The following is an 11,974-nucleotide window of genomic DNA, read 5'->3' on the forward strand; positions in this document are numbered from 1 at the left end:
GGGTGTCGCTCTCAGACGACCACTGTGCAAAGATTTTCGTGCGCCTGGCGTCATCCGCGCGTTGAGCCGCTGAGTACATTCGTACTGCGTTGCCGATGTGGATGCAAACATTGACGAGATAGACGTGTGGGACGCTCCGCAACGGCAGAGAAAACACGCATCTCGAGCATATATTGCCAAGTCTCAGCTGGCATCTCCTCATAGCTGGTAAAGGAATAGAGCCAGCGAGTGCTCTTGAGCGCGATAATGTGAGGGACGGCAATGAGCTCTTCTCGATATGCGTCTTCACGCAGAATATTGTCTACGTCAAATGATCTCAATCAGAAGTGAAAGATGACTCGAGAATCAGAGAGACGTACAAGGATTCGGGTCGCTTCGCAAAAGTGCGCAGTAGCTCAGGCACCCGTGCACTTTTTCGTGACTTTACTCTTCAACCCGATGATGCCTCACTCAACATTGCACATGACTTGGCGTCCCCGAGCTTCAGGCCGCCCCCCCGCCCTCTTCCCTCTCATGCGCTGCCTGACACCGATCCTAGGCTTTTCGGAACGGATTGGATCTTGAAACATGGCGCGACCAGTATTTCTAATATGTGTTCACGTAGATCGTAGCAACAGTGCCCTTCTTGTTACGTCTGAACTGCAAGTCTTTGGTTCCTTCATCATCGACTCGAAGAGTTCGATCCTGGTAGCGGCACACAGCAGGATTTATACGAGCGGACGTTGTGAGGTTTGGCGCGGTATCCTGAAGTCATTCTGTGAATTCTCAGCCAGCAGTCGACTGAGAGTGAGTATATGTGTGCACCCGAGTCCCAGCCCCACAATACATTTCCAACCAACAACCTTTCCCACCCAATTGGTGTTCCCAGACCGGAGCCCGGTTGCCTGGCGAACTCTGCGAGATGCTTCAAAGCGGGATGTGGTAATTTGCATACTGCAGCTCGGGCAGCGTTGTTCGGAGAGCTGCTGGAGTGGTACTACGCAAAGGGCGAGACATATCTGGGGATGTATTCTACAGCAATTCTCAAGAATAAAGCTGCATAAGGATGTGTGCTGCGAGGCGGATACCAACTGATGGTGGGCGTCGAGGAGCAACCCCCGGACGCCACAAGGCCCCAACATTTTGTCCAAACACGGGGCTAATTAGTTAATATTTTCAGCTGAAAGGGGCACGAAAATCGTTATGAGAATAGAAGCCAAAAAGACTGAACACTTTCTGGTAAAAACATACGATAGGTAAAACCTGGAAATAGGAGCCAAACAAAGACACCTTTTTTTGGTGAATCCTGTTGCAAAAAGCTGTTCTGCTTGCAGCAAAAAGAGGTACAAATACTGCTGGGCTATCCATATATAGAATGATAGATATATTTTCTATTGGGATAGGTGCAAAAAAAATATGCATCTACTATCTATTTGCTCAAATAGGAGAGCTGACTTTTGTCGCAAAAGAACTAATACAAATACATTGACTATTTTTTGGCGTCGCTGTGTGTGCCCGCTGACACGTCCACTGGTCGTCCACTGGTCGCCCACTGATCTACCTGCCGGTCGCCTGAACAGCGCCCGCGAACGCGAGCGGGTCGGGCAATGCAAGCAGACAACCCGCGCGGGGGAAGACCCGCTCGGCGTCAATCTCGCTCACGTCCCACACCTCGGGCGCCGATGGCAGCAGTGCCATGAGGCTGCTCGGCGCGAAGCTGTCATGGCTCGCAAACGCCGCCGTGTGCGGCGCGTGGCGGCCCGTCGTGTGCGCGACCAGGGGAGGCATGATCGGCCCCGGCGTCGACGTCAGGCCCCTTGACGTGTACCTCGACGCTGCGCACACTCCCCATCTTGCGGCGGCCCGTGTGGATCTCGGCGCCGCGCCATGCGTCCTCGCCGTCGCCGCCGTCGTCGTTCCACAAGTGCACGTTTGCGTGAGCGGTGCGGAGCTCGTCGTCGTCCTCGCTCGTGTCCTCGCTGGGCGTGGCGGTGACGCTCGCGATGAGCTCCGCACCGAGGCTGCACCCACAGAGCACGCGGTACGTGCGCACGAGCGCCGTGGCGTCACAGTGCGCGCGCAGCGTGAGCAGCCTGCCGTCGAGCAGCGGATGGTGCTGCGCGGCAGATAAAAGGTCGGCGAAGTAGATGTTGAGGGAGGGGTGGATGAAGGCGTACGCCTCGGCGCGGTCGGGCGAGGAGAAGGACGGACTGGGGAGCACAGGTGGGAGAGGCTTCGTGAGCGCGCGGAGCCGTTGCAGGTCTTCGGAGGTGATGATGTGGTTTACGGAGGGTGTTAGTTGGAGACGAGAGGCAGAGACCGCAAGCAGGGGGATGGAGACAACGGAGACGCATCGTGCGGGAATAAGGAAGATATCTGCATGCGGGGAGATATTGAGTTGAACGAGACCGAGAGCGGCATGTTGGTAGAGGGACGGCAAGTCGTGTAGGCCTGGTGAACAGCAGGTGAGACAATGATGGCGCGTGCGGCCGCATCCGGAGCATCGACGCCGCGCTGGCGGGCACGCGCCGCAACGACGCGACGCTTGTCATGTCCGTCTGCAAGTCTGTGGTGCTCTCGCACGAGTGCACCGGCGTCGGGAGTGGAGACGACATGATTAATTGTTTGTGAGGTGATTAGTTGCTTGTTTAAGTGGTCATGCATTGTAAGTGGCAATTTACTGATAAGTGACCACCATTGTTTTGGCAATGAGTGAGCAATATTGTCGTGATACGACGGCTGGGCTGCGCAAGCGCGAACTGGCGAGTGGCACGCGGGCACGATCTGATACACACGGGGAATTAGTCTGGGTGCGAAGGGAAAGAGCACACTGTATAGATCTAACCTAATACACACGGGGGATTAGCTATACAGGGCGTAAGCATAAGTGCATACTGTGCAAGGGCGACAAAGGGACTTACTCTGGGTGCGAAGGGAAAGAGCACGCAGAGTGGGGATGCAAGAGGAGTCCTTATATACTAAAAGGAAGCAAAATTGAAAGTCTGCTAGAATGGGGAAGCCTGCCATAAAGAGGTCCGTGCGTGGGAGCACTACATATGATTGTCCAATCACTATCTACGTATTAGCAGCGCCTAATCTAAGATGTCCACCTTAAGTCCATGCTGGGCGGAACGCCGAGCCAGAGCCACTAGGCGCTTCAACAAGCAATGAGTGGGCAATGAGTGGGTGATGTGTGGGTGATGTGCAGGCGATCTCCTAGCAAGTGGCCATCAATGCGCGGGGCGATGAGTGGGCGCACAGCAGACAATGAGAAGGGGGCAATAGGCCATGAGTGGGTGACCAATCTTATGTCTGAAAACAATACCAGTTTTTTCCATACAAGTTTCCCTGATAAAAGTCCAGCTTTTCTACTTCATATTATTGTCGTGGTACGACGACTGGGCTGCGCGAGTGCGAACTGGCGAGTGGCATGCGGGCACGATCTAACACACACGGGGGATTAGTCTGAGTGCGAAGAGAAAGAGCACACTGTATAGATCTAACCTAATACACACGGGGGGATTAGCTATACAGGGCGTAAGCATAAGTGCATACTGTGCAAGGGCGACAAAGGGACTTACTCTGGGTGCGAAGGGAAAGAGCACGCAGAGTGGGGATGCGAGAGGAGTCCTGATATACTAAAAGGAAGCAAAATTGAAAGTCTGCTAGAATGGGGAAGCCTGCCATAAAGAGGTCCGTGCGTGGGAACACCACATATGATTGTCCAATCACTATCTACGTATTAGCAGCGCCTAATCTAAGATGTCCACCTTAAGTCCATGCCGGGCGGAACGCCGAGCCAGAGCCACTAGGCGCTTCAACACTCCCCCTTGGCAAGGCAATAAGGAACGAGGCCAAGAGACTGGGTGTGACGGTTGTGTACCTCAGCCGGTAAAGGCTTTGTGAGAATATCAGCTGAATTGTCGACACCGGGAATCCTAACAAGTTCGATCAGACCTGCTTCGAATTGCTCGTGAACAGCATGAGCTTTGACGCGGGTATGTTTCGTGCGATGCTTGACGTTGGGTGACTGGGCAGCGTCAACGACAGATTTATTGTCGCAGTGGAGAGGGACAGGCTTCGCGAGTGGGTGTTCGATGTACTCAGCGAAGATTTCGAGCCACTGTAAATGTCAGACTGCTTCGTCGGCTGCGAAGTACTCTGCGTCGAAGGTGTCTCGAGCCACACAGCGTTGCTTGCAAGAAGACCAACTGGTTGCGCCTCTACCGAGTTTGTAAACCCAGCCGGATGTTGAGACGGAGTTGTCCTTGTCGTTCGCGAAGTCTGCATCGGTGTAACCGAGCAAACGGCTATCGGTCTCGTTGTTCTGACCTAGACAGAGTCGATAGTCGGAGGTGCCGCGGAGGTACTTGAGAACACAATAGGCGGCAGCTACGTGCTTCGGTGAAGGGTTTGCCTGGTATTGGCAAAGTCGGGCGACGGCGAAGCCGATGTCGGGGCGAGTCCCGAGCATGGCGTACATGAGTGAGCCGAGGAGTGAACTGTAGAGCTTGATGTGGTCTTGTGGACAGTCCGCGGGGTCTTCCTCGTTCTTCTCGAGTACAATGTCAGTGCCGAGTGGTGTGAATGCGGAGTTGCAGTCTTCGTATCCGAATCATTTGAGAACGGACTCGATGTACGTTTCCTGGTCGAGGTATGTGGCTCGACTCCCCCTATCCCTCGTGACACGAATGCCGAGGTAGTACTTGAGTTCGCCAAGGTCCTTGAGTTGGAACCTTTCCTTCAGTGCCTCTTTCGTTTGTTGGATGAGATCGAGACTGTTTCCCATCATAGTTTGGTCGTCAACGTAAACCATTAAAATTTGAGTGGATTCCCCTCGTTGACGGCAAATGAAGATGGATACGTCGCCGGCGTCGTGGCATGCGAATCCAATGTCCTTGAGACAGGCTTTGAGCGTGAGGAACCATGTTCGTCCTGCTTGCTTTAACCCGTATATTGCTTTCCGCAGACGGCATACTTTGCCTGCGTCCGTTACGAAACCTTCAGGTTGCTCCATGTAGAGCTCCTCGTCGAGTTCTCCGTTCAGATACGCTCTATCAAAGTCGATCTGATGGATTTCCCAGTCCTGGATGGTTGCTAGGGCGATGAGGTATCGCCGGGACTCCAGACGGGCGACGGGAGCGAAGGTATCTTTGTAATCGATGCCTTGAACTTGCGTGAACCCCTTGGCTACGAGCCTTGCCTTGTAGTGATCCACTTCTCCGTTCTCGTTGCGCTTGACAACGTATACCCATTTGCACTTGATCGCCTTGTGACCCTTCGGTAGGTTGACAAGTTCCCAGGTGCCTTGTTCCAGAAGGCCAGTGACTTCAGCCTGCATGGCAGTCATCCACTCCGCTGAATCTGGTGCATTGGCTGCTTGCTTGTAGGTTTGCGGTTCTCCAGCGATGGAGGAGTCGCCTACGATCACAGCAATGTCACCTGGTTCCTTGCCTGTGTTCAGTGCTTCCTCGATGTCTGCTTCGGTCGCTCCTGGCCAAATGCTTGTCCATTTCTGAGTTGCCTTGCGCTCGCGGATACCGCGGCGAATGCCAGATGACGTTGTGGCATGCTCAGGATTGGAGAAGGGGTTGTAGTCCCACGAGGTGGTGCTGGGATTTGGCTGGAGTGGCGGAGGGGCGACGACGCGAGATGGTGAGGCTTTGGCCTTGCCTTTGATTTCAGGCTTGACCGGTGCACTTGGTGGGATTGGCAAAGCTGGATACAACTCTGTTCGAGGTGTAAAGCGTGGTATTTGGGATGCTGTAGACAATTTAGGTGTGTTGGGTTGAGTAGGAGGTGGTACAGGCTGTGGCGGCTGCGTAGGAGCCGGTGGCGTGTTAAGGGGTGGTAGTTTGAGTTCGACAGATGACGGCAGCGTGGATGTAGATCCGGTCAGTTGTGTCGAGGACGGTGAGGGTAGGAGTTTGTTGGGGAAGATCGACTCGTCAAATATCACATCAGTACTCGTGGTGATCTTTCTGCTACGTTTATCCCATGGACGATAACCTTTAGAATTCGTCTCGTAGCCGATAAACACTAGGCTCTCAGCGTTAGCATCGAGTTTCTTGCGTTTATCCCCGGGTATGTGGCAATAGGCCTAGCAACCGAAGACTCGGAAGTGGGACATGTCCGGTGTGGTGCCAGTGAGTCACTCCAAGGGCGTACGCCATGCAATGGCTTTCTTAGGGCCTCTGTTGTGTACGTGCACAGCTGTGCGAACAGCTTCTTCCCAAAATCTGTGTGATAACCCAGCGGTTTGTAGCATTGACTTAGCGGCTTCTACGAGCGTGTGGTTCATGCACTCAGCTTTGCCGTTTTGCTGTGGGGTACCGGGTATTGTGCGCTCGTGGATGATCCCAGATTTCTTCAACAAGTTGATGAACTCGTTGGATTGGTATTCACCCCCTCGGTCTGACCGAAAGACCTTGATGACCATATCGAACTGTTGCGTGATGAGGGCTACGAAGTCTTTGAATGCGGAGAGGAACTCATCCTTTGTTCGCAGATAGTAGACCCATGTGACGTCGGAGCAATCGTCGATGAAGGTGGCGAAGTATCGGTGGCCTGTGGGGGACACCACCGACATAGGTCCGTCGAGGTCAGAGTGAATGAGGTCGAAGGGTTTATTTGCGCGTGAGGTAGACGATGTGGGGAATGTACGCCTGTGTGCTTTGCCCAAGACGCAGCCTCTGCAAGGATGCGAAGGTTTATCCATATCGGCGGCGATGAGGCCTTTGACTGGAGAGGAATCAGCAGCGGCGAGCTTGTGTACTGCCTCCCAGTTTAGGTGACCAAACTGGTGGTGGATAACGTCGAGCGAAGTGGCGTTGTGTGTGGATGCCGCGACAGATGGTGGAGGTGGAGTAAGGTCCAACCAATACTGACCGCGGGACTTAGTGCCTATGCCAAACGTGGTGTTACCACGCTTGATTTGGGCTCGTCCTTTCCCAAAGACGAGATCGAAGCCTTTGTCTTTGATGCATGAGACGGAAATTAGTCGTCCAGACATTGCAGGGCTGTAGAGGACATTCTCTAGCCTGATGTTTACTGGTTTGTTATCGACGAGCGTAGTGCCCTCGACAACACCTGAACTGAGCGTGCTTACTTGCGTTTTTGCCTTATCTGCTAGGGTTGCATATGTAGGCGACGCGAAGGTGGTGTACTCAGCGAAGTTGTTCAGGTTGTTCGTAATGTGTCGTGTACAGCCGGAGTCTAACATCCAGCATTTCACACCGTGGAGATACCAGGAAGCGGAGTGAATTTTGGCCTCGGGAGCAGCTGCTCCTTTGGCGGTGACTACATGTACAGATGCGTGACCAGTACTGCTACCGGACGGGTTACTTTTACCGTCCTGGGCTTTGCCATTGCTGCCCTTCCGCGCCTCATCGGCAGCGGCCTTTTTCTTTCTGCAGTCCTGCTCGTAGTGGCCTTTGTAGTGGCAGAAGTTGCACTTGCCCTTTTTGCCATCAGGTTTGCCAGCTTTGGCTTTGCCTGAGGTAGACACCTTCGGTGCGTGGAAGGCGGCGACGTTGGTGGAGGTGCTGCAACGTTTCGCTTCGTCGAGGAGACGATTGCGGATATCGTCGAGCTTCAAGTCGGCGGGCTTGGTGACTGCGAGGATGGGCTCCACGACGTTGTTGAACAAGTTGGGGAGGGCCGTGAGCAGGCCGAATATCTGCAGGAGCTCCGGGGTTTGGAGAATCCCGGAGGCGCCGACTTCTTGCCAGAGTCGGGCGCATTTGTCGAGTTGGGCAGCAAGGTCATCGCTATCCGTGATTGCATGCAAGAAGTATGCACGGAACTTGACGAATGCTGACATCGTGGTGGAGGCGGCGTAGTTGTCCTTCAGCTTCTTCCACAGCGCGGCGGCTGTGATGTCCACTGGGTTCGCGAGGTGCAGGAGCTCGTCACTGAGCATGCTGAGGATGTAGAACCTCGCGTATGCGTTCGTCGTCTCCCATGCTTTGACGTCCGCAGCGGAGACGGTGCTGCTTTGGACGGGGGCTCTCTCGGTGCCGTCGACGACCTTCCATGCGCGTGCAGCAATGAAGTATTGCTGCATCATCAGGGATCAGCATGGGTAGTTGCTGGAACCTTTGAGCTTCCCGATCGCATCGAGCTTCATCGACGGCGGACCGGTGGCTGATGTGAATGCGGAGGCGGAGGACATGGTTGTCGTGCGTCGTGGTGCAGTGAACGCGGATTGAGAGGGTGTAGCAGGAACGGCGGGAGTGCGACGTGTAGGACGGGGTGCAGGTGCAGGTGTCGGTGCAGTTGGTGAAGGTGGGCGTGATGCAGATGGACTAGACATACACTGGAGTACAACTCTAGTGTGCGTGTGTGCGATGTGGAGTAACACTTGGGGTAAAGACCCTGAGGTGTTATGGAGCAAGTGTGCGGCTGGTGCCGGATCTCTCCGAGTGAAGACTCGTAAGGGATGGAGGGTAGATGGGGGCCAGTTACAAGCCGGGGCTCATAACCTATTGTCGTGGTACAACAACTGGGCTGTGCAAGCGCGAACTGGCGAGTCGCACGTGGGCACGATCTAATACACACAGGGGATTTGTCTGGGTGCGAAGGGAAAGAGCACACTGTATAGATCTAACCTAATACACACGGGGGATTAGTCTGGGTGTGAAGGGAAAGAGCACACTGTATAGATCTAACCTAATACACACGGGGGATTAGCTATACAGGGCGTAAGCATAAGTGCATACTGTGCAAGGGCGACAAAGGGACTTACTCTGGGTGCGAAGGGAAAGAGCACGCAGAGTGGGGATGCAAGAGGAGTCCTTATATACTAAAAGGAAGCAAAATTGAAAGTCTGCTAGAATGGGGAAGCCTGCCATAAAGAGGTCCGTGCGTGGGAGCACTACATATGATTGTCCAATCACTATCTACGTATTAGCAGCGCCTAATCTAAGATGTCCACCTTAAGTCCATGCTGGGCGGAACGCCGAGCCAGAGCCACTAGGCACTTCAACACATATTTTGTGGAGACAGGAACCACAAAATAAGTTTGCTCTTTTTGTCTCACCTGGAAGGAACCTTTTTGGGGAAAATGTGGAGAAAGAAATGATGATGATTTCGCCCTGAGGATATTTCGACTCTCTTAATACCTCAAAGGTGTAAAAGCAGTGTATCTTTTCATATCACTAAAACAATAACATCCCCATAGGAAAATAGCTTAAGTGTATTTACGAAATAAACTGAATGTGTTTTTGTACCTCTATCCGCGCAAAATAGTATAGAATTAGCCCCGTGAAAGTTGGGCTCGCTTCCGGCCTCTTAAACTTCAGAAGAGGCGGCACCGTCATGTCTACATAGCTTCTCCAGCTCTTATATCCTTACTGTTTCACATGCTATGAGGTCCGACGTGTCTTTATGGTGTGGTACATTACACATACCACGTCCTCACGCTCAATGTATATTCATTATGGCTCGTCTAGATACCAGCTCTCTCAAGCAGCCAGTGTGACCCACCCGATCTCGAATCCTCCGCAAGTACTTGGTGTATCCGGATCATACAACTGCCATCGACCGGGAGGCCTGGGTAGCTCGTTTGGGGCACTTACCAAAGAATACAATCTGGCGTACCGAATTCGGTTCCCTGGTAGGTCGCCGTGTCGCTTGCAAATTCTTTGCGAAGAACACGCATCCAACGTACGTGCTCGTTGAATCAAACGGGGGCACATGCAAGGTGTTTGCGTGGTGAATTGCCGCGGATGCAAGCAGTCAAGGTATCGCCTTCCCCATTGCCACGCGTCTTCAAGAAAAGCGCTGACTAGATGCGCAGGCTTCAAGGCGACCGTCAGCAATCTCAATTCTGTGGCGACGCACTCGCGGGTGTCGCGCTGGTTCATGTGTCGTTTGCTTTCTTTGAGTTCGGGGACCACGTCTGGGCACAGACGTACCAATGCATCACGGCACTCCGCGACAGCGGCCGGTACTTCCCGGCAATGCTGTATGAAGCTTTGAAGGTTCGTCATTGTCGAAGGTGGAGCTGTTGTAGATGCCTGCACGGACTTGTCGGTGGTACTGTGGGCCTGCAGTTGCAAGCATTCCTTCTCGGAGCAAGTACGCTTGGTGCTCTGTTTTTGACCACGTGCCAATGATGTTGACAAGATAGTGCCTAAAGCAATCAATCATTAGATGCCGGGGACGCATTGATAGCAGTAGCGGCTGCTGTTCAGTAGGTGACCTTTCGCCACAGTAGTGTCATCTCTGCACCCACCTTCTGCTCAGCTGGCTGTGATAGCCACACATCAGAGCTCAAAAATTATGACTGCTAGATCTGAATGGACATTTGCGAGCTGTGGTTGCAAGTTCTCTAAGATGTAATGTAGACAGCGAGCTAAAGTGAGTGAACGTGAAATTCTTGCAACGGCGGGGAAAGATAAGATAAGATCAGCTGCTTTGATGACTCAAACACATGATGTTCCTGTGCATGACGCCGTTTTTCAAGTTTCAAGTTTCAAAATACAACCTGAGAAAAGCGGACGCGACGCTGTCTTTTAACTTGTACTTGTCACGCTTTCTCTGAAATAAATAGCGCAATGATCTCAATGCTTTACTTTTATGCTTGTCTTTGAACTCGGGCGCGACCTAGTCAGAGGCTCCGAGCATGGACAAGTTCAGCGAATGCTGTACGTGGAACAGTGTTTCTGTGGAACATGCTGCGGTAAATGTTTGAAGCCTGAAGCCTGAAGCCGAATACATCGAAGTGTGATGCCTGAGGCGACGGAAATTCAGGGGCAAGCGCCGCAAGATCATGTCCTTGTGAACATTGTATTCACGAGGCAAATGGCCGTGCACTGCCGTGCTACAGTGCTGTAGGCGCGTTGTCCATTGTTCAGCCTTGTACACCACACTCTTTCTCGCGCCCTCATGCCCTACAAATACTTGTACATCTGTCCAGTCATCCTGGAAGATGTCGCTCTCCACAGGAGCCAATCTGCCACCTGAAATACTGTCACACATCCTGAAATGTTTCACGCCAGTTCATCTCTATCATCTGCATGACATGGATATAGTATGTCGCAAGATGAAACACAGGCTCGCTATGCTTGGTCTCGTATGCAAGCACTGGTCTGAAGCGATCAGACCTATTCTCTTCCATACACTCGAGTTGCGCGACGCCAAAGACGTACGATTCCTCAAGAACATCACCAACAGTCTCAGAATTACAGCTTCATGTCTGTCCGAGTCCTTTAAACAGATATTTATCCGTCAAGAAGCTACAGGGGGAAAGCCCTGGCTTCACCATGTCCATGGACTTTCAACCTGACTCCGGGAGACAAGATTCGAGTGTAGCGTCATGAACCGTTTGGGCAATTCGGTATCAACGGCAGGCCGTTGGGCCCCATTTGAGTCGGTACCCATCGTCACTCCATCCTATGTCCGACTTTCCATTCTCACTCTTGACAATGTTGTATTCATGAGCAAGACCGAGCTCGCACGGCTTGTCGACAATTTCCCCACCCTCTCCGAATGTCATTGCTGGCGACTTGCCTTCCTAGACCCGTCACCGGTCGTCCAGTCGCGTAGAACTCGGCGGCGTGCTCTGCCGACTCTCCACTCCCTAGACTGTAAGATACAGCATTGTAAGGATATGGCAGTTTCCACTCAAGTAGTGCTTGCTGCTGACATTGTCGCACCTGCTCGCCGCATGGGTCTTGACGACCGTACATGGGACGCCACCCTTCAAGGCCTGCTTGCGCTGATGCCAAATGGACCTGGAAGGGCGAGTGTGTGTCTTGATGATCGGAACGGCAATATGTTTGGTAAATCTTCTAGCTCATGTCAGTAGTGCAAAACTCACTGGCTATTACTCCTCAGATGTGGTGTCAATTGGTTGCGCTTCATTCGGCCCAGGTCGGTACTCTGTGTGCAACTACATCTATATTCAAGTCAAGGTTTGCTGACTAAGTGCAAGCCAAGGTGCAAGTCCACCACCGGCGCATGTCGAGAGCATCACTCTCGATCTCTCATA

At 52.8% G+C, this 11,974-nt stretch overlaps 2 protein-coding genes across 2 annotated transcripts; one reads left to right on the forward strand and one right to left on the reverse strand.

The window, feature by feature from the left end:
• The first annotated feature begins 766 nt into the window (after positions 1-766).
• PHACADRAFT_265693 (uncharacterized protein) lies at positions 767-1,068 on the forward strand. Its single transcript, XM_007402076.1, has one exon. The coding sequence runs from the start codon at positions 795-797 to the stop codon at positions 1,041-1,043; it is 249 nt and encodes an 82-aa protein (XP_007402138.1). The 5' UTR covers positions 767-794; the 3' UTR covers positions 1,044-1,068.
• A 400-nt stretch (positions 1,069-1,468) lies between these two features.
• PHACADRAFT_265696 (uncharacterized protein) lies at positions 1,469-3,240 on the reverse strand (the record flags this gene model as incomplete). The annotated part of the gene is made up of 4 exons (XM_007402077.1): positions 3,144-3,240; positions 2,287-2,643; positions 1,756-2,212; positions 1,469-1,497 (listed from the first exon to the last, which is right to left on the reverse strand). Exons 2-4 carry the CDS (start codon positions 2,641-2,643, stop codon positions 1,469-1,471), a joined length of 843 nt encoding a protein of 280 aa, XP_007402139.1. The 5' UTR covers positions 3,144-3,240.
• Positions 3,241-11,974: the final 8,734 nt, after the last annotated feature.

Source organism: Phanerochaete carnosa, assembly GCF_000300595.1.
Source record: "Phanerochaete carnosa HHB-10118-sp unplaced genomic scaffold PHACAscaffold_20, whole genome shotgun sequence".
NCBI lineage: Eukaryota > Fungi > Basidiomycota > Agaricomycetes > Polyporales > Phanerochaetaceae > Phanerochaete > Phanerochaete carnosa.